Genomic DNA, 23,837 nt, shown 5'->3' with positions numbered 1-23,837 from the left:
TTCATTCACTGTGTGTGTGTGTGTGCGCGTGCGTGTGAGTTCAGTGTGTGCGTTTGTCAGAGAGTTCTCCAGGTAATTCACATTTGCAAGTAACCAAATATTCAAATCAACTGGTCTGAAAAACAAATGTTTTACTCTCCACAAATCAATAACAATCTAAATCTGATATTCAGCAGGAAATGATTCCCCATCATCTGATGTCATATGACCAGTCAGGGCAGGAAAGTTCAAAAGTCTCTGCATCCAACAAAACTAAACCTGATAGAGTAGAAATAATAACTTCAGCTACAATTATTTAAGATGTAGAAATCACATAAATAAAACCCAACTACAATCATTTACACTCTGACTAAATCAGTTTAATTCAGATTTTTATTGCACAAAAGCTGATTTTGTAACAACACAAAATCAAACACAAACTGGCCAAAACACAAAGTGCAGTAAACATGTTGTCTTGGGATTTGCAATGTTTACGTTCCGTTGATGAAGTCTGAATCCAGGTCAGAATGTAACATGTTGTTGAAGCTGATTTGAAACTCGAGTGGAGACAAACCAGGAAACCCCCTCGGTTCCGCTTGGGTGCTGAAGCCAACTCCACCTGGCTCGTCCAGATCGACAGGATCTGTCACGTGTGTGTGCGTGTGTGTTCTCCAGGTAATTCACATTTGCAGATAACCAAATATTCAAATCAACTGGTCTAAAAAAACTGGTCATTTTTTTACTCTCCACAAATCAATAACAATCTAAATCTGATATTCAGCAGGAAATGATTCCCCATCATCTGATGTCATATGACCAGTCAGGGCAGGAAAGTTCAAAAGTCTCTGCATCCAACAAAACTAAACCTGATAGAATAGAAATAATAACTTCAGCTACAATAATTTAAGATGTAGAAATCACATAAATAAAACCCAAATACAATCATTTAAAAATTATAAAAATCCAAGTACAATCATTTTAAATGTATAATATCACATAACAAATAAAACCTGACCACAGTAATTCAAAATGTACAAATCACAACAAATTAAACCTAACTACAATAATTTAAAATGCATATAATCATATAATAAATAAACCTAACTACAATAATTTCGAATACACAAAATCACATAAAATAAACCTAACTACAATCATTTAAAATGCATAAAGTTAATAATTTGACACGCTTTATTTTGTGATGTAACCGGAAGCTGAGTGTGTGCTTCCGGCCCGCTGCCCTCCGCAGGAAGGAGGAGAGAAGCAGCGGAGGCGCGACTCGAATTCATTCGCACCATGGACGGTGCTCCGGTGAGAGGTCTCCGGCTGCTGCTGCTGCTGCTGCCGCTGCTGAGGCCCCGTGTCCGGGCCTCCCAGCCCCGGGACTCCCGGTAGGTCTCCTGCGAGCCGCCGGTGCTAAGTGTTAGCTGCTGTTAGCTCGTTGCTACCGGAGACAGAAAGTTAGAGAAGTTTCAACCAAGTTTCTCTGGAGCGGTTTCATGTAATGCGCTTCCGTGATTAGAAGGAAGAAGATGGAATATGAAAAGTGATGGACAGGTCTGTTTGTCTTCCGGACACTTAGCAGGGTTCTCTCCTGTCCTCCTGTCCTCCTGCTTGTGATGGACAGGTCTGTTTGTCTTCCGGACACTTAGCAGGGTTCTCTCCTGTCCTCCTGCTGTCCTCATCCTGTCCTCCTCCTGCTTGTGATGGACAGGTCTGTTTGTCTTCCGGACACTTAGCAGGGTTCTCTCCTGTCCTCCTGTCCTCCTGCTTGTGATGGACAGGTCTGTTTGTCTTCCGGACACTTAGCAGGGTTCTCTCCTGTCCTCCTCCTGTCCTCCTCCTGTCCTCCTCCTGTCCTCCTCCTGCTTGTGATGGACAGGTCTGTTTGTCTTCCGGACACTTAGCAGCAGAGGTGGGACCAAGTCATTTTTTTGCAAGTCCCAAGTAAGTCTCAAGTCTTTGCCCTCAAGTCCCGAGTCAAGTCCAAAGTCAAGACTGACAAGTCTCAAGTCCAGTCCAAGTCCTGCAGTTTGAGTTTCGAGTCCTTTCAAGTCCTTTTGATCACAGAGTAATAATATATTTACACGGATCATGTATGCTTTTAAAATCTTTATTTATTTATTAAAACTTGCGGGAGCCGCTCCTATGCAGTGCAAAAAAGGACAAGGCTCATAAATCCAATCTAAAAACAGTTATTTTTAATCAAAGGAGATCTTTACAAATTCAAGTGCAATGACATTAAACATTTAACATGTCAACACAACATTTAAGAACTTTTGGGAGGACATGTCAAGACATGAACCACATGACAGCTAAAATAAAAAGTTAAAATGCCGCTGTCCCACTGTATATTTAAACTTTTGGTTAAACTTTGGTCGACCTTTCGAGCACTAGTCTACAAACTTCTTGTTGAGTTTGAGCAGCAGCGGATTTTCAAGGTGAGTAGAGCTCATCCGGGTTCACTTTGCAGTGAACAGCAATCCAGCACAGCTGAAGAGTCACCTGCAGGGGGCCGAGGCAGGTAGGCCAGTAGGCTACTGAGTTTCAGGCAGTGTTGAGCATGAACGAGTTCAATGAACACGTTCATTTTTAAGAGAACGTTGAATTAAACGCAACTTAATGACAAATAATGATTTTGAACGGTAAACACGTTCATATTATCTGAGGTCAAGCTGAAACGTTACGTAATGTTTTCCTTCTCCTGAGGAGAGACGCTGTCTAAAACGAGTGCTTGCATAGGCCTGTCACGATAACACATTTTTCTGTGCGATTAATTGCCCCAGAAATTATTGCGATAAGCGATAATATTGCCGTTTTGACACCATTTTCAACTTATATAATGATAATGGCATAATAATGCAAGTACACCCTTTCGAAGATCAATAAACTTTTATTTTTAAAGAACACTGGAACTGGACATCTGGAAGACATTTAAGAAAGACTTTTTTATTGCCAAATATATGAACTTTTTAAAGTAGATTATAAATATAAATAAATACAAAAACTTTTTAACTTAAAACTATGAATAATATATGAACTGTTAACAAAAGTTTACACTATACTTAAATAAATAAAAATAAATACAAAACAGACATACTCTGACTCGTGACTTCGGTGCCTGAGCCAATTGAGACCCCGTGTCTCCGCGGAGACCCCTGTGTCAGACCGCTCGGAGACCCCCGTGTCTCCGCGGCTGGGGCTGTCGCTGGCAGGCTTCCGCCCGCCTTCGTCCCCCCGAACGCTTTTGTGAAACCTTTCTCGCCGTGGTCTCCGTTCCTCCCGCCCCGAGCCTTTCCAAGGGCAAGGGCAGCGCGGAGACAAGAGTCTGTCCACCTGCAGCCGCGGCCGACTGCCGGATGGGATCTGCATCGATCTCATTTTTAGCCTTATGCGAGCGGAGTTGACGGAAATCCGTCATAGCGACGGAAAACTTTAATCCCTGAATTTATTGCAGCCGGCAAAAAATTATCGCTCATTTTAATTTATCGCGCAATTAATTGATTTATTGCATATCGCGACAGGCCTATGCTAGCACCATGTCGTTGCGATCGTTGTTGTGTTTATTTGAAATGAAATGCAGTCTTACACGGCAAAGTAACGTCTGAAAGTTGCAATTCCGTTTTTCAACTTTTTTTTGTTGAGGGGGGGGGGCTCTTGCATAGAGCCCCAAATATGCTAGGGCCGCCCCTGTGTAGCGCAGTGATTCTCTAACTGTATGGTGCACCCCCCCACCGGTGCGGCGCGGAGGCATAACAGGCTGGCGACCGGGAGGAGAGAATGCGAGGCGGATCTGATATTATAGCCGAACTAATGTTTTGATGTCCGCACTCTTTAACGGCGGAGCAGTAAACAAACAAACAAATCGCTCTTTCGCCGCAGCCAGGGGTCTGCAGCCCGCGGCTCTGCAGCCCCTCCGCAGTGGATCCCTGTGCAGTGTTGTGCCTGTCGCGCATATTTTTCGCGAACAGTGAACTTTACGATCAGTTTTCATATGTTGAACGTGCACGTTAGGGAACGTCATCCACTCTGTGCAGCATCTAACACTGCGGTGAGAGTTGCCTTGCGTTACTTTACACCCCTGACAGCACACACACACACACAGACGCACACATACACACACAGACGCACACATACACAATGAAAGAAACAGAGCGCTCTTTAATAACATAGTTTTTAATCTTTGGGTTTTGGGGAAAGGAGCAAGTCTTATCAAGTCAAAAGGCTCAAGTCCAAGTGAAGTCACGAGTCATTGATGTTCAAGTCCAAGTCGAGTTGCAAGTCTCTTTACATTTTGTCAAGTCGAGTCTAAAGTCATCAAATTCATGACTCGAGTCCACACCTCTGCTTAGCAGGGTTCTCTCCTGTCCTCCTGCTTGTCCTCCTCCTGCTGTCCTCCTCCTGTCCTCCTGCTTGTGATGGACAGGTCTGCTTGTCTTCCGGACACTTAGCAGGGTTCTCTCCTGTCCTCCTGCTTGTCCTCCTGCCTGTCCTCATGCTGTCCCCCTGCTGTCCTCCTGCTGTCCCCCTGCTGTCCTCCTGCTTTCCTCCTGCTTGTCCTCCTGCTTGTCCTCCTGCTTGTCCTCCTGCTGTCCCCCTGCTGTCCCCCTGCTGTCCCCCTGCTTGTCCTCCTGCTTGTCCTCCTGCTTGTCCTCCTGCTGTCCCCCTGCTGTCCCCCTGCTGTCCCCCTGCTGTCCCCCTGCTGTCCTCCTGGGGTCCGGATCATTGCAGACGCTCTGTTGATGAAGTCTGAATCCAGGTCAGAATGTAACACGTTGTTCAGGTTGAACGTGTGTGTGTGTGTGTTGTTGAAGCTGATTTGAAACTTGGCTGCTGAAGCCAACTCCGACAGGATCTGTCACAGATGCGTGGGGGGGGGGGGGGGGGGGGGCAGGTCTACCAGCTGCTCCTCCTCCCGCTGACGACCTGGACGACCTTCACCTGATGGATCCAGTGATCTAACACCGAGTGTTTCTCTTTGCTTCGTAGCGCCTCAATGGACGATGACTTCCTGCTGCCGTACGCCCCCGGCCACGGCCCCTCCCGCTCCCACCGCCATGTTCGGGACTGTCAGCCCATCCGGCACGGAAGCTCCACCCACGAGAGCCGGCCCGCCAGTAACCACAGCGAGCTGCCGGTCGCCACGTCCCACCCGTTCGTCACGGACGTGCCGGGGAGCTCGCGGTTCGCTTACGGTCAGAAACACAAAATCACCACATGAAACTCTGCAATAGAAGCGTGTGTGTGTGTGTGTTTGTTGGAATGGGGTGCGTGTGTGTGTGTTTGTTGGAATGGGGTGCGTGTGTGTGTGTTTGTTGGAAGGGTGTGTGTGTGTGTTTGTTGGAATGGGGTGCGTGTGTGTGTTTGTTGGAATGGGGTGCGTGTGGGTGTGTTTGTTGGAAGGGTGTGTGTGTGTGTTTGTTGGAATGGGGTGCGTGTGTGTGTGTTTGTTGGAATGGGGTACGTGTGTGTGTGTTTGTTGGAATGGGGTGCGTGTGTGTGTTTGTTGGAATGGGGTGCGTGTGTGTGTGTTTGTTGGAAGGGGTTGTGTGTGTGTGTGTGTGTTTGTTGGAATGGGGTGCGTGTGTGTGTTTGTTGGAATGGGGTGCGTGTGTGTGTTTGTTGAAATGGGGTGCGTGTGTGTGTTTGTTGGAATGGGGTGCGTGTGTGTGTGTTTGTTGGAATGGGGTGCGTGTGTGTGTGTTTGTTGGAATGGGGTGCGTGTGTGTGTTTGTTGGAATGGGGTATGTGTGTGTGTGTTTGTTGGAATGGGGTGCGTGTGTGTGTTTGTTGGAATGGGGTGCGTGTGTGTGTGTTTGTTGGAATGGGGTGCGTGTGTGTGTGTTTGTTGGAATGGGGTGCGTGTGTGTGTTTGTTGGAATGGGGTGCGTGTGTGTGTTTGTTGAAATGGGGTGCGTGTGTGTGTTTGTTGGAATGGGGTGCGTGTGTGTGTGTTTGTTGGAAGGGGTTGTGTGTGTGTTTGTTTGAATGGGGTATGTGTGTGTGTGTTTGTTGGAATGGGGTGCGTGTGTGTTTGTTGGAAGGGGTTGTGTGTGTGTTTGTTGGAAGGGGTTGTGTGTGTGTGTCTTTCTAAACCCCTCCGTCCTGGTTTTGTGTCCCTGAAGCGTCAGTGTTGTTGTCATTGTTTCCGCCTGCAGGTCACATGACGGTGGTCCGGGACCCCCTGAGGACGGTGTCCGTGCTGGAGCCGGTGGCGCCGGGCGGCTGCTGGCTGAAGATGAGGTCGTCGGTGGAGGAGACGGCCCGAGCGGCCGGGTGTCTGTACGCCCTGAACGCCGGCTTCTTCGACCCGCACACAGGAGCGTGTCTGGGAAATCTGGTGAGCGACTTCAAGCGGGTGACGGACAGCGGCGGCGTGCAGAACGCCCAGTTCGGGATCAGGAGGGACGGGACCCTCGTGTTCGGGTGAGAGATTTACAGTAAACCGCTCATTACATTCAGATCTGGATCGGGGAGTGAATCCAGGAATTATTGTTGAATTGACGTGTTTGCCTAGCCTGCGTGCCAGACGAATTTAGCCCCGCCCACAACAATTTTATGGTCGGGAAGTTCGGTCTGGAGTCGCTCCGTTGGCAAGTGATCAAATTCCTCCTGTAGCCCATTTTTCTTTACATGTTTGTGCTTACTTTGTGCCTGCGTGTTGGCTTGCCTGCGTTCCGGGACTTATTGAGCAGAGCCGGAAGCTCTCGTATCGAAAAACATATGAATATTAAAACAAGTTTTTTAAGAAATTATTAAAATAAAATATAACAATATAATGTTATCACTAGAAAATTACGGAGTCCCTGTTGACATCGGTGGATGAATTACTAATTTGTGGCCACGCAATAACAAAAATAATCTAATAATTTATATATAAAGCTTTCTTAACAACAGCATCACAATTTCATAAAATAATAACAAATGCAGACTTCTAAGATGAACCAAAATAACTAGCACATCGTCATGTACAGTCCGTGGCTCGGTGCGTAAATGTCCCCACCAGAGGATGAGGGAATTTAAATCATTAAAATTCATCCACACATATCGGGTGTAAATAATAATGTAAAACAGCCCAGACTGTAAAATGTAGATATTAGCTCGATGACGTGTTATCAACTGCTGCGGTTTAGAATAATCTGTCTGCGTAAAGAAGCTCCAAAACCTCACAGCGTGTGTGTGTGTGTGTTCCGTGTGTGTGTGTTCCGTGTGTGTGTCCGTGTGTGTGTTCCGTGTGTGTGTTCCGTGTGTGTGTCCGTGTGTGTGTTCTGTGTGTGTGTTCCGTGTGTGTGTTCCGTGTGTGTGTCCGTGTGTGTGTCCGTGTGTGTGTTCCGTGTGTGTGTTCCGTGTGTGTGTGTTCCGTGTGTGTGTTCCGTGTGTGTGTTCCGTGTGTGTGTTCCGTGTGTGTGTCCGTGTGTGTGTTCCGTGTGTGTGTCCGTGTGTGTGTCCGTGTGTGTGTTCCGTGTGTGTGTTCCGTGTGTGTGTGTTCCGTGTGTGTGTTCCGTGTGTGTGTTCCGTGTGTGTGTTCCGTGTGTGTGTTCCGTGTGTGTGTTCCGTGTGTGTGTTCCGTGTGTGTGTTCCGTGTGTTTTCTCCGCTGGACACAGAAGTCGCCCACTTTATTAATCACTGACATAAAGACTGATACCGTCACTGCAGTATAGCCTAAATAAGTCCCACTGCATTGTGAGTGGCATGTGTGTGTTTTTTTAATTGTCGTTTTATGTGCGTTCCGGGACTTGTGCTCGTCGTACCTGCGCTGTCATATGTGCTTAGCGTTCCGGCACCTTGTCAACGCACATCCAAAGCCACTCCTTTCTCTCACGGCTCTCTCTCTCACTCACATTCACACGCACACAAACGCACACACACACGACCCCAACCCCATGTCACTCACACGAGCCGCACTAACATTAAACTTTCATATTAAGGTGGGGGCCACAAAATATCGTCCTGAGGGCCGGTATTGGCCCGCGGGCCGCGAGTTTGAGACCCCTGTTCTAGACAAACAATGAAGTTTGGGTGAAGCTTGAATTTAAGGAGACGGTTGTGTCTTGGCAGATGAACACGTCATTAAATCTGCTTCTCATTGGTAAATAAGCATTTGAAAATATATAAAACAATATAGATGCTTGAGACAATCTCAGTTTCTCTGGATCCAGTGTCTGTGTGAGGAGTTCCTCTGGTGTGAAGCCGTTGGGCCTCATTCACTAACACCTGCACAGATATATGTTATGTGATATGTGTTAAGTGATATGGTTTGATGCAGAGAAGGGAAACTGGTTGGACTCGTGGAGCGACTGTGACTCGCTGACTGGAGGTGAAGAGGAGAGAGAACTGTATCTCCCACCTGGACTGGGACACTTCAGCTCAAACTATGAACCACAACCAGTAAAATAACACAATAAAATATATAAATAAAGTTTATTATATTATTATTGTGACTCGAGAGGAAAATCCGGTGGTCAAGGGAGACCATGAATGTCAGTAAACAAATAAAATGTCAGTTCATCTCTTATTGTTTGAGATATTTCGGTCTGGATTCCACAGCTTGTAAATGTAGAAAACATTACATGATGAAGTTCAATAGTTTTATCTCTGATCGGTCATAATGTCTCTGGTCCGTCCACCCAGGTATCTGTCTCAGGGAGACGTGAACGATCCCTTCAACCCGTTCGTCCAGCTGGTCTCCGGCGTGGTGTGGCTGCTGAGGAACGGAGAAGTCTACATCAACCAGAGCCTGGAGGCCGAGTGCGACGCCACGCAGACCACGGGTGCGTTCTGCGCTTTCACTTCCTGCAACATCAACCGCAACTTCCACCGTCCACTTCCAGATTTTAGCGTTTGGCGATGAAAGAGTGTCAGAGACAAACCTCTTTCACAAGAGAGTAAAGATTTGATCCGAAACAGAAAAGTCGACTTACAATCCACTGACCTGGTTTGCTGTAAGGTCACAGGTTGCCATAGTGACAGAGACAATCAATAAACAGTTTGCACGACACGTCTCGACCTCGGTTACATTCATGTTGAAACTTGTTCTCAGTTTGTTATGAACTCGTGTTGGTGGTGAACTCAGTGAGGACAGTCCGGCTTCATCCACACGACCACGCGTTGTTTTTTAACGGTGTCTTCAAACTCAAACGTGCAGTGAACACGGGAAGCAAATCACGTCAGGTCTCATCCACATGTAGTTGCATGTTTTGTAAAACACAGATTGGAGCTGAACAGCAGCTGTTGGCAAACACAACAGGGTCAGTGACACTTGTAATTGATTCTCTAGGTTGTTGTTCTCTGGACATGAGGTCGTTTCGTCACATTACTGCCGGATCAAGTCTTTAAATTATTCTGAGACATATTCATATGGTTTGATTTAATAAGTATTTTACTCCTTTTATTTGAAGCATACCTTCATACATATACAAAACGTTTCTTTAACAGGGCAACTCCGCGAATTTGTGGATGTGGTGTCGGCCAGGACGGCGGTGGGTCACGACGCCGAGGGCCGACTGGTCCTCTTCCACATCGAGGGACAGACTGGAGTCAGAGGGTAAGAACAGGAGAGAGAGGATTCAGGTGTGTGAGTGGGTGTGTCTCTGTGGGTGTGTCTCTGTGTGTGTGTCTCTGTGTGTGTTCTGACACAACCTGTTCGTGTTCATTTCATGAGAAGTCATCTGGAACCTTCAATGTCTTATGTTGTGAAATGTTAAGTTATCGAACAATTGGTCTTTGTGTATTTAATCTGGGCGTTCTGCAGAAAGGATCAACGCAGAGAGTCACTTGGATCTCACAGTCCTGAGGGAGGATGGTCAAATGCATCTCATATCGGAGGCTGTTTGTCTGAGCCAGTTCAGACTGGTTCTGTAGGCAAAGTTTGAGGCAGGAATTAAGACCCAGGAAACTGATTTACATGCGTTTCCTGTGAAGACAAAGCAGACGAGTCCTTGCACAGTCACTAAGTAATAGAAAAGTCTTCAAGGTTTCAGGTCACAAACACTTCAGGTCACTTTTCAAATACAAAATAGTTTTCCACCACACTTAGTTATTTTCCACCACATAGTCGGACGGGACCCTCGTGTTCGGGTGAGAGATTTACAGTAAACAGCTCATTACATTCAGATCTGGATCAGGGAGTGAATCCAGGAATTATTGTTGAATTGACGTGTTTGCCAACTTCCCAGGGAATAATAATTTATGGTTCTGGACAAACAATGAGAGTTGGAAATTTGGGTGAAGCTTAAATTTAAGGAGACGCTTGTGTCTTGGCAGATGAGCACGTTATTAAAACTGCTTCTCATTGGTAAATAATATGTTCGCACGACATCTGATTTGTTTCTCAACACCGTGCGTGCGAAGTTATGACAGTTGAAGTTATGAGAGACGCTCTCAAAATGTTTATGATACACTTGACATTGAAGGTGTGCTCAGCCTAACTATAGGTAAATATAGGATTTAATTGAAGCAGAGAAGGGAAACTGGTTGGACTCGTGGAGCGACTGTGACTCGCTGACTGGAGGTGAAGAGGAGAGAGAACTGTATCTCCCACCTGGACTGGGACACTTCAGCTCAAACTATGAACCACAACCAGTAAAATAACACAATAAAATATATAAATAAAGTTTATTATATTATTATTGTGACTCGAGAGGAAAATCCGGTGGTCAAGGGAGACCATGAATGTCAGTAAACAAATAAAATGTCAGTTCATCTCTTATTGTTTGAGATATTTCGGTCTGGATTCCACAGCTTGTAAATGTAGAAACATTACATGATGAAGTTCAATAGTTTTATCTCTGATCGGTCATAATGTCTCTGGTCCGTCCACCCAGGTATCTGTCTCAGGGAGACGCAAATGGTTTTTGTGTATTTAATCTGGGCGTTCTGCAGAAAGGATCAACGCAGAGAGTCACTTGGATCTCACAGTCCTGAGGGAGGATGGTCAAATGCATTTCATATCGGAGGCTGTTTGTCTGAGCCAGTTCAGACTGGTTCTGTAGGCAAAGTTTGAGGCAGGAATTAAGACCCAGGAAACTGATTTACATGCGTTTCCTGTGAAGACAAAGCAGACGAGTCCTTGCACAGTCACTAAGTAATAGAAAAGTCTTCAAGGTTTCAGGTCACAAACACTTCAGGTCACTTTTCAAATACAAAATAGTTTTCCACTACATAGTCAGTTTGTGATATATATAATAAAAGTGTTAGAGATGAGATAAGGGTGAAAACTTAATCAGTCAATTAAACGATGAACAACTGTGTCGTGTGTTAAAGAGAGAAGAGGAACCAGATGCTCCTCAGGGTGGTTGTTCCAGGGGGGGGGGCCCAATCAGAGAGGTTTATATTCAGGGTTCGTACGGTCATGGAAAACCTGGAAAAGTCATGGAATTTTTAAATGTTTTTTTCCAGGCCTGAAAAAGTCGTGGGAAAAAATAATCTCTCAAACGTTTTGAAAAGGTCATGGAAATTTGCTATATTCATATTTTCATGTTGTTCATTCACGCTTTAAATGTTTAAAATAATTCATATGCTTTTAAAGAAATACGCTAAAAATATAAGCAGGCATACTTGGGTTTGTGTCATTTAAGGTTTACTGTCTGCCTTGGAATTCTCATTGTTTGTTTGAATACTACATTTTGTCACTTTTTCGTGTATACACCGAGATTTCACAAAATGTTCGGTCATGGAAATTTGGTTTAAAGTTCTTGAAAAGTCATGGAAATCCATTGGTCAAAATGTGTATGAACCCTGATATTAAACTTCTGATTTTGTGCTCTGGCGCAGGATGAGTCTCTGGGAGGTGGCTGAGTTCCTGAAGAAGAACGGAGTGATCAATGCCATAAACTTGGATGGAGGCGGGTCGTCCTCCTTCGTGGTTAACGGCTCACTGACCAGCTACCCCAGTGACCACTGGTGAGCCAATGGATCCGTCTGATGTGTTTTCAACAATATGTAGTTCAGTGGAAATAGCCTCAGTACTTTGCGTTTGCTCCTCTGTTTCTTTTCATCACTCTCTGCTCTCCATCAGCATTCCTGACAGCAGGTGGCGCTGTGGCCGGGCAGTCTCCTCTATCCTGTGTGTCCACCCGCGGCGCTGTGTGTCCACGGACTGCAGCGGACACGGAGGCTGTGTGGACGGACGCTGTGTGTGTCAGCCGGGCTGGACGGGCATCGCCTGTCACGCTCTGGTGTGTCAGCCGCCAGCCTGCGGCGCCCACGGCCTCTGCACTGCCAGTAAGGGTGGATTGTTGTGGTGATGATTTGTATGAATGAAGGCTGTTAATGCAGAATCACACACACACACTGCTGCTTCCACAAGGATTCAAGTGGAATGGATTCCTCTGTGTTTAAGGGAGGATTCACTGCAGGACTGATGGATGCTCCCAACACACCTGAGAATAAATCTCTCTTCTCTGGACTCAATGTTCCACTGAGAAATATCAAGAGGTATAAATGTAAACAGAGCTCACACAGTCCAGCTGACCAATCAGGAGTCAGTCCCAGCCGTCAATCAGGAGGCCTGTTTTTATATCTCCTCAAATAACCGATTCAAACCAAACTGATCAGAAGCATCAGTGAGATAAGAACGACCTGAAATGACAGAAACCTTCTTTGAGATAACGTTCAGTCCATGTCCCACTGGTCCTCTTCCACATCGAGGGACAGACTGGAGACGTGGGTAAGAACAGGAGAGAGGATTCAGGTGTGTGGGTGTGTCTCTGTGCGACTGTCTCTGTGTGGGTGTGTCTCTGTGTGTGTTCTGACACAACCTGTACGTGTTCATTTCATGAGAAGTCATCTGGAACCTTCAATGTCTTACGATGTGAAATGTTATGTTAGTGAACAAATGGTCTTTGTGTATTTAATCTGGGCGTTCTGCAGAAAGGATCAACGCAGAGAGTCACATGGATCTCACAGTCCTGAGGGAGGATGGTCAAATGCATCTCACATCGGAGGCTGTTTGTCTGAGCCGGTTCAGACTGGTTCTGTAGGCAAAGTTTGAGGCAGGAATTAAGACCCAGGAAACTGATTTACATGCGTTTCCTGTGAAGACTGAAGACAAAGCAGTCTTTGTTTCAGGTCACAAACACGTCAGGTCACTTTTCAAATACAAAATAGTTTTCCACCAAACTTAAGGCCAATTTATGCCTCTCCGTTGTTTCTATTACGGACAGATAAGACCGCCCTATCCGTCGTGAAACGTCCTCTCCGAGCGCCTCCGACAGCTTTTCGTACACGTCTGATTTTTCTAACTATCCGTCTTCATGTTGGAGACCCGACGGACCGCTCTTGGCTGTGATTGGTCCGCGAACGACATCATTTCCGTATGACGTCATTTCCGTATTTCCGGACCTCAAACTTCCTGTTTACTTGTAGCAACAAACACGAACACAACTACGATTCTACGATTAATGTGACGTGTGTGTTAAGCCAGCGGAGTTGTCCGGCTGACGGTGGCTCGTTAGAGCACTGAGGGCATGTGTGCACGGTCACATACGGTTATAACGAGCTTTCAAAACGGCGCTAGCAGGCTAGGCTAGCCACCATGCTAACTGCGGTGGTAACAGTGCATAACCCCGCCGTCACGACTTTAATTCCACTTCTATCATGACACTGTTTCTATAATACCGTCAGGTTAGAAGCAAACACTGGATAGTAGTTAGTGTCGGGAGTCCCTGCTGACTGTGTGTGGAAGCTGGGGGGGGAGCTAGGTCCGTGTAGCTTCTAGCTACATGTAGCCTCAAGCAGATTCAAGCTGTGGAATCAGCAACACAGTTCGGAAACAAGACCGGGGAACCGCTGCGCTAAGAAACGATTACATCAGCATCTTGACACGCTGGGTGTCACTTTATTTAGTTCTGTTAGTTGCCATGGTTCAGTGTGTGGGAGGAGCTAACATGTCAACAGAGACACGTGGACTTCTTCTTCCCAAATGGGGTAGGCTTCTCTGAGCTCGTCTTCCGTTGCGCCACCTATGGGTTTGGCGGTGAATTGTTTTTAGACGGATAGTCGTCGGAGAAGTAAAAATCAAAAAGACTCTTTGCCCCCCCGCTGAGACCTCTCCGAGAAACGGACACGTAGAAGTATATAAGAGCCTTTAGTTATTTTCCACCACATAGTCAGTTTGAGTTTTGGGTGGATTTGTGATATATATATATAATAAAATCTAAGAATAAAAGTGTTCGAGATGAGAGAAGGGAATGAAGTTATTCAAACTCTGTCCCTGCTCAGACCTGCGTCTCCTCTGTTCTGCAGACGGCTGCGTGTGCGATGCAGGATGGAACGGGACCAACTGCAGCCAAGGTGAGCTGCAGCTTCAACAAACACAAACACACAAACTGGGTTGTCTCACTTCTGTTACACCGCTTGTAGACAAATTGTGATTTGTGAGTAAGGGCTATACAAATATACTTTTATCGATTTATTAATTGAACTAGTAAAATCGGTCAGTAGTAGTAGTGATAATAATTCAGATAAAAAGGTCTCTGGTATCGGCAGAAATCTAGATTCAGGTTCTGGAAACGGATCATAACTATAAAACTTTATTGGAAGAGCACTTCAACATAGAAGTCAAAACAGTTTGTTAAAACCTAAACATGTGTCGTTCTCCACGAGGTCAACATCTTTTAAGACGGTTCCCAGTCGGTGATGAAACACAGGCTCCTCCCCCTCCAGAGACAATCACAGAACCCAAAAATACAAAGTTATATTTATATATGTATTTTTATTTTCTCATTTGAAGAGTGCCTCCCAGGTTTCCACGGTGACGGCTGCAAGCAGACCTGCGACTGTGCCAACGGCAGCTCCTGCGACCCCGTCCACGGACGCTGCACCTGCCCCCCCGGTTTTCAGGGCAACGCCTGTGAACAAGGTGGGTGTTCAATGACATCATCACCCCTGAACCAAATCTACAGACCCCCCCCCCCCCCCCCCCCCGGGCTCCAGTTCAACCGTGTTGAGCCGAACTCTGGGATGAAACGAGAGCCTGGTACAGATGATGTAACAGGACTACACGCGATGTGTCGCTATCCGTACTTGGATGAATGGAATCCTCATTGGATGGCGGTGTTCACATCGGTCCCTGATAGGCCAGCCGCACACAGAGCTCCCCCCCGACACAGAGTCACTGCTGCCACACAACACGATCATGTTGGTGTCACAGCCGCTCTGTCCCCATCTGATCTGTGATCACGTGTTCTCAGGGAGAGCGCCACGCCCGGCTCGACATACACTATCTATCATTATCTCTCTCACGCACACAACCAGACAACATCATTAAACCTCTTTGGAAATAAAACATACAGCACCCCGCCCTGATCTGTGACCAGTGACTCACACAAACATCACATTGTTTAAATTCTTTAGTTTTCCTTTGTTTCAAATGAAGCGAACACATGAAGCTTGGGTCATTTGTTAAAATGTCTTAAAAGTGGTGGAGATTGTTTTGTCTTTGTGTAGTAACTTGTGTTGTTGTGTCCTCCCTGTGTCAGTGTGTCCTCTGGGGTTCTTCGGTCTGTCCTGCGCTCAGGAGTGTGACTGTGACGACCAGTGTCCATGTGACCCACAGACAGGAAGCTGCAACACCACGCTGCCACTTGTGACCACCGACACCTTACACAGAGGTACACACACACACACACACACACACACACACACGATGCACGCAGGGACACACACTCAATGCATCATGGGAGTTCCTCCAGCAGTTACGGGCTGTACCACAGACGTTAAATAAGGATTTTCCTCTCTACCAAACATCAGCCATAGTGTCTCACTACTGCTCCCTGGTGGCTGGTTGCAGTAAAGGTCATAAACCTCAACTCCAAGTAAGCAGATGGGACATTTAAAAAAAGTTCATTTGGGATTTTTTTTCTTTTTTCTTCCAAGACGACTGAAGAAACAGACATTCAGTTTCCTGAATTTGTTTTTATTCACTTTTTTTTACGTCTGCCAGGACATTATCTTTTTCACTTCTGTCCATTGGTTTGGTTGAACAGATTTACAGGAAACACATGCTCCTGTTTGACAAACGTGGTGTAAACAACCAGCACAGACGTGTTTGTATTTCACTGAACTCTTCTTCTCCCCCCCCCCCAGCTGGCGTCTGTCTAGCCAAACAGATGACGTCTCGGAGACAAGAGGACGAAGCTCCCTGCAGAGCAGAGCAGCCTTATCTAACGGAGTAAGTCTCAAAGGCCGAGTCACATGACGCACACTCACCTCTCACCGTTTCACCTCCGCTGTCCTTAGTGTCCGTTGCCTCCTTCAGATTTTACCACTTCAGGTCAAATGCTTGAGACAAATATTCCTGGAGAATAAGGTCATGTAATGAATAAGAAAGCTCAGAACAGACAGTGTTGGTCTTTATTTCTTCAAACTGAAAGTTCCAGATACAAACTCTGTCCCTCAGATGTAGAAAAGTGTGAAATCGACTGATCTGGATTCCAAATGCTCAGACATTTAAACCACAGCGGCTGCGTCTCTCTCGTCTTCCACAAGGAAACACGCATTGAGAGGAAGCTCTACTTTCTATATAAATCTAAAACTATGTTGAATGTGAGGAGGAGTCACAAAGAGCAGTTTCACATTTCACAGTTTGATGTGAGACTTCTAACAAGCGATTATCTTAAAACTACATTTTCATTTGAAAACGCATCAGCACTGTTGAGGCAACTTAACAAGCAATTCTCCTCCAGTCCAGAAGGTGGTGGTGTTACCACAGGAATACACACCTCGCACGTCTTTTGAGACGGGTCCAACACATAGACTGTATATATAAGGTCCAACATCAGCTAAACCCCCCCCTGTCTCTCTCCCCAGGCCAACATGGCTGATCATCAACCTCACCTTGGTCACTCTGCTGGTGGCCAGCCTGCTGGTTCACCTGGTGGCGGCCTGGCGCCGCTCGGGTCCAAACCAACGCTGTGGCTACGCCTACGTCCCGCTGGGCAACATCAACGCCTCAGGCTCAACATGAGGGAGGAGCTCTCTCTCCTCTGCTCACAGCAGCTCCCCCTGTTTCTGGAAGGAAGTGGAGGCTGCAGGGAGGTCCCGTGTGTTGTTACCTCCGTCACGCTCAGATGATATTGAACTTCCTCTCTGGTGTTTAGAATAGAAGCGCTTTGCGAGGTTCATGTGAAGTCTGGATTCGTATCCGCCTGGTTATCTGATGCAGACCCAACATGTCTCCTGCAGACGCATCACGCACCAGTTACTTTCCTCTCATGCACTTTTTCTTCAAGAAACTTTGATGTCGTAGAATTTAAGGATCTCTTCTCAAATGTTTTTCTAATTCTTGGGTTGTTGACAATAAAAGGGTGAAGGTTTAAAAAGCAGAGTGTGGACGTCAGAGGTTATTGCGTCATCGTCTCTCGGCGTGAGACGTGACCTTTGACCACACACATCTATTCTGTTCATTTTTGTTGAAATGAGAGAAACAGACCATTTGTTCACGAGGCCTTGTGAGGTCACAGTGGCCTTGACCTTTGACTTTTAACCACAAAATTTGAATCAGTTCATCTGTGATTTAAAGGGACTCTCACCTTTGTTGCATTTGAGAATTACAGCACATTCAAATCATCCCGCCTTCCTCCAATGCCCCACCCCCTTGTTCCCATCCGCGGTGTTTTTTTGAAGAAACTTTATTTACAAGCAGACTTACAACCTACTGACTCCGCGCACGCACGTGAGTTTTTGTTTACCAAAGCAATGGATTCGGTAAGTTATATACATTTACATTCACATGCCTTGATGACGCGGGTCCGAATGCACCACAAGAAGCAGACGGAAAACCTGCATGTCCATGCAGCAAACAGACAGGTCTGTCGGCCAATAAGGTCCTTCGGTCCGAAGAATTTTATTGGTTGAAGTTTTCACTCCTGGTGGGTCTGTCTTGCATTTTAGAGTGTCATTACCTTATTAATACCAATTTAACCTTATCCAAAAAAAGTGTAAAAATGCAATAAAGGTAAGAGTCCCTTTAACAGACTGTGGAGGATGGACAAGCTGGAACTAGGACTCACAACCTCCGGCCACTAGGTGTCAGGAAAACTCTGTTAAAGCTAAAGATGAAAGTTGGAGTCATGAACTCAAACAGCTTTTCTTTAAACGCTTCTATCCATTTAGATGTTTTATCAGGTTTCATTCATTCAGCTGTTTGATTGTTGTGTTTTCATTCTTTTACTACTTTTCTGTGTTTCCTTAAAATATTGACATCTACACACTATGTGAAACTTCAGCCACTGAAACTTAGACGGTAGAAGATGATTTGTTCTTCAGGTCAGAGATGTTCTGGCTCCAGCCGCCTGTGGTGCTTCATTCTGATGGTTTCAGGACGAACGTGTCGCTGCTCTTGACCTCTGACCTCTTCGATGACTTATGGAGGCCGTCAGCCACTTGTTTGCACGGACCAGCTGTGGAGGCAAACGTCCACATGATCTCCGTGCTGTCAGAATCCATGATCTCAGACTTTCATCAATATTCTTGTTTGTATTGATCACATGTTGCATATGCAGATTTGTTTTGTGGCCAGGGTTTGAGTTTTTAGAAGCAAAATGGACGTGAATGCAGTTGATGGTTTGTGAAGATGAACACAGACGTCCTGAGGGATCTTCCCTCCTTCATTCAAGCAACAGCTTGATATCTGCTTCAGTCTCTGATAGAACACGACAATCAGGAAACATTTCAGCTAATATTTGTCGAAGCAGTTTACAGACGCCAGCTGATGCAACCCAGCTGTAAATATTTGAGGGCAGGAGTAGGACCCAGACGCAGAGTTTTAAAATAAAAAGTAATTTTAATTAAACAAGCTCTGGTTGTCACCACTAGGGTTGCAAAGGGCTGGAAACTTTCCGGAAACTTTCCACAGGAATATTAAGCTCGGGAATTTTGGGAATTTATAAAAAAAAAAAAAACTATGCAAATTAAACGCTGAGCAATAAAAACATCATTCAAAACTCTATTTTAAAGATGTATGGAACGTTGAGTTTCAACCCTCCACTGTGCATTCTTCCATCACATGCACAGATAACTCCCAGCATGCTTCACTCTACAGCAGGGCTACTGAGGCCTGCTGTAGAGTGAAGGACTAGTCAGGTAAGTTTCCATGATATTACTGGGAAAATATATTAGCATGCTGATTGAGGATTGTTCATCTGTTCATCTAGACTATTTCCATTCATTTATCCATCAATTGTAAAATATGTTTACAGACGATTCCAATTGTTTGGCTAACTATTTATATCTCTGGCTTTGCATTAGTGTTTTTTTACAAACTTTTTTCTCATCTTATTCTACAGAACAATGCCACGTGCACTCTCTCATGTGTGGAGACATTTCACCTCATCCAATGTAGAAGGAAAGGCTGTGTACATTAGCAAATACTGTGCAAAGACCTATGTTAAGAATGACACAACGATGCAGAAGCATGATATTCTTTGAAATGTATTGAGATGCACCTGTATATCTACTCATTTTTACTTAAAGTGCCTTTCGACTCGAAACAGGAAATGAGCTGGACTACATGTCTGACTTTCAAAGTGCGTCTGGTGCGGTTGGGTTCTCTCAGACATTCGGTCGGATCTCTGTGTAGTTCTTCACAACTCCAGAGAACCTGATGATGTGAAGTTCAGGGTCGCGGGCTTTAAAGTCTTGCCACAGGTACTCAGGTGACAGAACCTTACTGGGCTTGTTGATCCACAAATACCTGAAACCACGGAACAGGAGAAACAGTCATTACAATATGAACCAGGGTCGATGCAGCTCCAGTGACTCTGCTCACCTGTTGATGTGACTCTCCTCCTGCCAGGCGGCCTCGATGCCTTTTTTAGCATCATCCCCAAAGTTGGTGGAGCAGGTTTTGGTAAGCAGGTGTACTTCCTGCAGGTTGCCTCCGAATGCCCCCCCACAGTAGTAGAAGTCCCCGTCCCCAGGAGCCATGTAGGCTTTGGAGATAGGCCATCGCTCATAGGGGAATCCACTGCGGTCGACTTTGTAGTAACCTGCAGACACAAGTTGGAAAACATGGGAACATACCCAAATATTAAGGTGAGACTTCCTCTGGAATGGTAGAGCTGAGTGGTCCTGGTGGCTCCACGTAGCTTCATCTAAACACATCCGACATTGTTATCACACAACTGAGTAAAACTGGGATTTCACCACACAGCAGTAAGTGTCCCTCTATAGTGGACCACACCAGTACGATCTTCAACCATGATGTTGACACTAAAGGTTCCTTTATGCTACTACGTTTTGACGAACACGGACAGATAGGAACGCCCTCTCAGAGCGCCTCGGAGAGCTTTTCGTGCACCTCTGATTTTTCTAACTGTCCGTGTTTATAGACCCCACGGACAGCCCTTGGCTGTGATTGGTCCGCTAACGACAATTTCCGTACGACGTCATTTCCGGACCTCAAACTTCCTGTTTCCTTCCCTGTGTCACATCAAACCCAAACACAACTATGATTCTACGATTAATGTGACGTGTGTGTTAAGCCAGCGGAGTTGTCCGGCTGACGGTGGCTCGTTCGAGCACCGACGGCATGTGTGCACGGTCACATACGGTTATAATGAGCTTTCATAACGGCGCCAGCGGGCTAGGCTAGCGGGCTAGCAACCATGCTAACTGTGGTGGTAACAGCGCCAAAACCCGCTGTCACGACTTTAATTCCACGTCTATCATGACACTGTTTCTATAATACCGTCAGGTTAGAAGCAAACACTGGGTAGTAGTTAGTGTCGGGAGTCCCTGCTGACTGTGTGTGGAAGCTGGGGGGAGCTAGCTGCCTCCGTGTAGCTTCAAGCTGTGGGATTAGCAACACAGTTCGGAAACAAGACCGGGGAACCGCTGCGCTAAGAAACGATTACATCAGCATTTTGACCTGCTGGGTGTCACTTTATTTTATTTAGTTGCCATCGTAGCTACACTGTGTGTGAGGGAAGTGGGGAGTAAGTAAATAAACAGCGTGGACTTCTTCTGATTACTCGTGAGGTAGGCTTGTCGTCCGTTGCGCCACCTACTGTTCTGGCGGTGAATTGTTCTCACGGACAACTATAAACGAAAACGTGTCCGTCCGTTCGTCCGTAACGGATTCGGAGTAGCATAATGGAGCCTTAAGAGTAGAAAGGATTCTCTGCTGACCTGGATGGAGCACAGCGACCCGTTCTCCCAGTGACTCCGTGCTCCATCGGCCGTGGAACTTGGAGTCCACATCCAGACAGAAGATGAAGTCGGCGTAGTCACGAAGCTCCTCCTCTATTAGGGCCTGGACCAGAACCATCCTGCTAGCACTGATATCCTGCCAACGGTTAACGGTGGGAAGTGTTTTCACCGTCCGCTGGAGGTGGAGCAAAACTTGTTTTTAGAAACCAGGTGGACAGAGTCCAGCTCACCTGGACTCACATTATTGGGAACACACTTCCGTTACCTGTCTGCCGCTGGACATTTTGACTTGGGGCACCTCGTTTGGCCGGTCAGTGTAGACGAACACATGCACATTGAAACCAGTGAAGAAGTGCTGCTCCATGGTCTCCAGAAACCTTTTCAGGAACCTGATGTACCTGTGAAGTAGGTGAGAGGAGTCACCTCCAGGTAAAGGTCAAATCAGAAACTCTGTGTTCATGGGGTGTAGACAAGTAAACACTGTGACATCATACTTTCCCTGGGCGAACACCGTGGCTGCGATGGTGATGTTCTTCGCCTGGTAGAGGCTGTCGAGGAGAACCGGGTCGAAGGTTCCCTCCCAAACCACCGGAGCCGACCAGGGCGTCAGCGTCTGCACGTCAGTACGACCAGGGGCGGCTCCTGGCGTAGGCGCCACAGGCGGTGGCCTAGGGCGCAAAATGCGGAGAGGGCGCCACAAGAGGCTGATTTATCATGACGTGATACATGCAATGTTATCCAATGCAGTGTTGGGGGGAACAATGGGGTGTAAATACTTGAGGCCTGCCAGGCCAAGCTGAAACCAGTTCAACCAGTTTTCACACCTTTCTCAGACAGCCTGGAGCCCCGCCTAGGTGGGGGAAGCATTTCCTGGGCTATAACTTTTTGCTGTTTTAACTTGAAAGATCAATCAGGAAATTCACAATGCGTCTCCGGCTGCACTGTGACCGTCTGAACAACTTCACAGAGACTTTACCGGTCAAACTTCAGCACACAACGCCGCTTGGGTGCTGAGTGGTAAAGTAATTGTGAACTTGTCTCGGACGGTATTTTTTAAGAGCTTTGTTTTCTCCTTGCATGTTCTCTCTCTCTCTCTCTTTCTCCTCCTAAACCTACGTATACACGTTCCGATCTGTATTCATACAGTTCACGTCACAGTTAAATCTATATTTAGAGGGCCCGAACGCATCTGGAAGCCATTCGGCCCAAAGCCAAGCAAAGATAAAGAATTCTCTTTGTCTGAAAATTCATGTGGCGACCGCCATTGTGAGCTCCGGCCACATGGTGTCATTAACAGACTCCATTTTGAATAACGCAAGTTAAACCACCATTTTGAGAGTCTATTATTGCCACGCCTCCTCTCTCCTCCCATTCTGGCTCTAACTTTCAAAGTGGCACCACCATTTTGAGAGTTTTTCGGACACACACACACACTTTGTGCATGTGTGAATACAGCTGGATTATGATAGCCTGTGCTCGAATTTAGAACCCTTCATTGTTTATTAAATAATCCTTAATATTAACTATTGAGATTATTAATTTAACATTTAACATATGAGACTGATATTTATAGTTTGACTCGTTGATCCCTGTAACCAGGGTGGTGCTCCTCTACGATAAGTAATAATTACAGATTGTATCATTCTTAATTGATAATTTTATTGTTTTCATTAATTATTTAACTATTCTTAATGGATAACCTTATCATTTCTAATTAATTATTTTACTATTCTTAAGTGATAGCCTTATCATTTTTAATTATTTTTAATAAATAATTTTTATTATTTTAATAATCATATTTCATGATTACACTGGACGGAGCAAGCTGAAGACTGTTGCCATGGAAACACCAATGAGCGTGAACCACACAGGCCAAAGTTAACATTGGGAGATGGGGCACTTTCAGATGTGCCCCACGAAATCTGCCTAGCGTTTCTGTGGCAAGTCAAGTTTAGTATTGTATTTATTTGTTAGAAGTGATGAGCAGGTATCGTGTCTTTGTTAAAGCATTAAAGTAAAATTATTCATTTTACTTTAATGCTGTATTATAGGCAACATCTTTGTGTCGTGCTGAGCACTCAAGCATGTGAAATGTATTTGAAATAGGATTTCTGCCCCCTGCTGGCAGTCAAAAAGCAGCCAATAGTATATCGTACTGGTCTATATAGGCCAAATGCTTATAATAATCAGCTACCACTATTTTTGTGACGGTGACATGACATCATACAAAATTGCCCCAAAAGAAATTTCAGGCTAAAATTTTATAAATGATTAAATATGCATCCCATACTTTCAATATCCCTGATGTTTGCCCCCACATGATGAAATTTCAACATCTTTAATTATGTCATTAATCCACACATTTGTCCGTTGTTTCTAAACAGAAACACACAAGCACACAATCTCTTGTGGGGGGGCGGCTATAGGCTTGTGTAGGTCAGTCACCAGTATTTCATTTTTGTAAACTCGTTTTAGTAACTTATGAATGTAACCCCTGGAGTGAAGGAGTGTGTGTGAGTGTGTGTGTGTGTATATGATATGTTCAAAATACTCAATTGCCTATTAATTGTGCACACAGTGTTCAGGCCGCTGACATCACTAAAGCAGAATAAAAGTGTGAAGGACACAAACAGCCTGTTGGTCTGAACAGAGAAAGAGTTACTGACCTGCTTGCAGGTAAAATCCGACTCCGTTTAATGGGATCTAT

At 45.6% G+C, this 23,837-nt stretch overlaps 2 protein-coding genes across 2 annotated transcripts; one reads left to right on the top strand and one right to left on the bottom strand.

The window, feature by feature from the left end:
- Positions 1–1,218: 1,218 nt before the first annotated feature.
- nagpa (N-acetylglucosamine-1-phosphodiester alpha-N-acetylglucosaminidase) lies at positions 1,219–17,301 on the top strand. The gene is made up of 12 exons (XM_061081390.1): positions 1,219–1,370; positions 4,969–5,174; positions 6,138–6,405; positions 8,612–8,751; positions 9,416–9,524; positions 11,753–11,881; positions 11,997–12,202; positions 14,225–14,272; positions 14,712–14,840; positions 15,460–15,591; positions 16,067–16,151; positions 16,790–17,301. The coding sequence occupies exons 1-12, from the start codon at positions 1,276–1,278 to the stop codon at positions 16,944–16,946; spliced, it is 1,704 nt and encodes a 567-aa protein (XP_060937373.1). The 5' UTR covers positions 1,219–1,275; the 3' UTR covers positions 16,947–17,301.
- A 2,104-nt stretch (positions 17,302–19,405) lies between these two features.
- LOC133014208 (globoside alpha-1,3-N-acetylgalactosaminyltransferase 1-like) lies at positions 19,406–23,837 on the bottom strand (the record flags this gene model as incomplete). The annotated part of the gene is made up of 6 exons (XM_061081391.1): positions 19,406–19,673; positions 19,749–19,968; positions 21,110–21,305; positions 21,396–21,528; positions 21,625–21,798; positions 23,797–23,837. Coding segments are annotated over 6 exons (906 nt in total), but the record flags the coding sequence as incomplete, so codon positions are not given.

Source organism: Limanda limanda, chromosome 11, assembly GCF_963576545.1.
Source record: "Limanda limanda chromosome 11, fLimLim1.1, whole genome shotgun sequence".
Lineage (NCBI taxonomy): Eukaryota > Metazoa > Chordata > Actinopteri > Pleuronectiformes > Pleuronectidae > Limanda > Limanda limanda.
The sequence above is the reverse complement of the archived record's forward strand: the minus strand, read 5'-3'. Positions and strand labels throughout refer to the sequence as shown.

What these genes read in the sequence shown, in the direction of transcription:
- nagpa (XM_061081390.1), top strand. Translation starts at nt 1,276, where the DNA reads ATGGACGGTGCTCCGGTGAGAGGTCTCCGGCTGCTGCTGCTGCTGCTG. An exon ending in GGACAGACTGGAGTCAGAGG is followed by an intron (nt 9,525 to 11,752) that starts GTAAGAACAGGA and finishes GCTCTGGCGCAG; the next exon opens with GATGAGTCTCTGGGAGGTGG. An exon ending in CACCGACACCTTACACAGAG is followed by an intron (nt 15,592 to 16,066) that starts GTACACACACAC and finishes CCCCCCCCCCAG; the next exon opens with CTGGCGTCTGTCTAGCCAAA.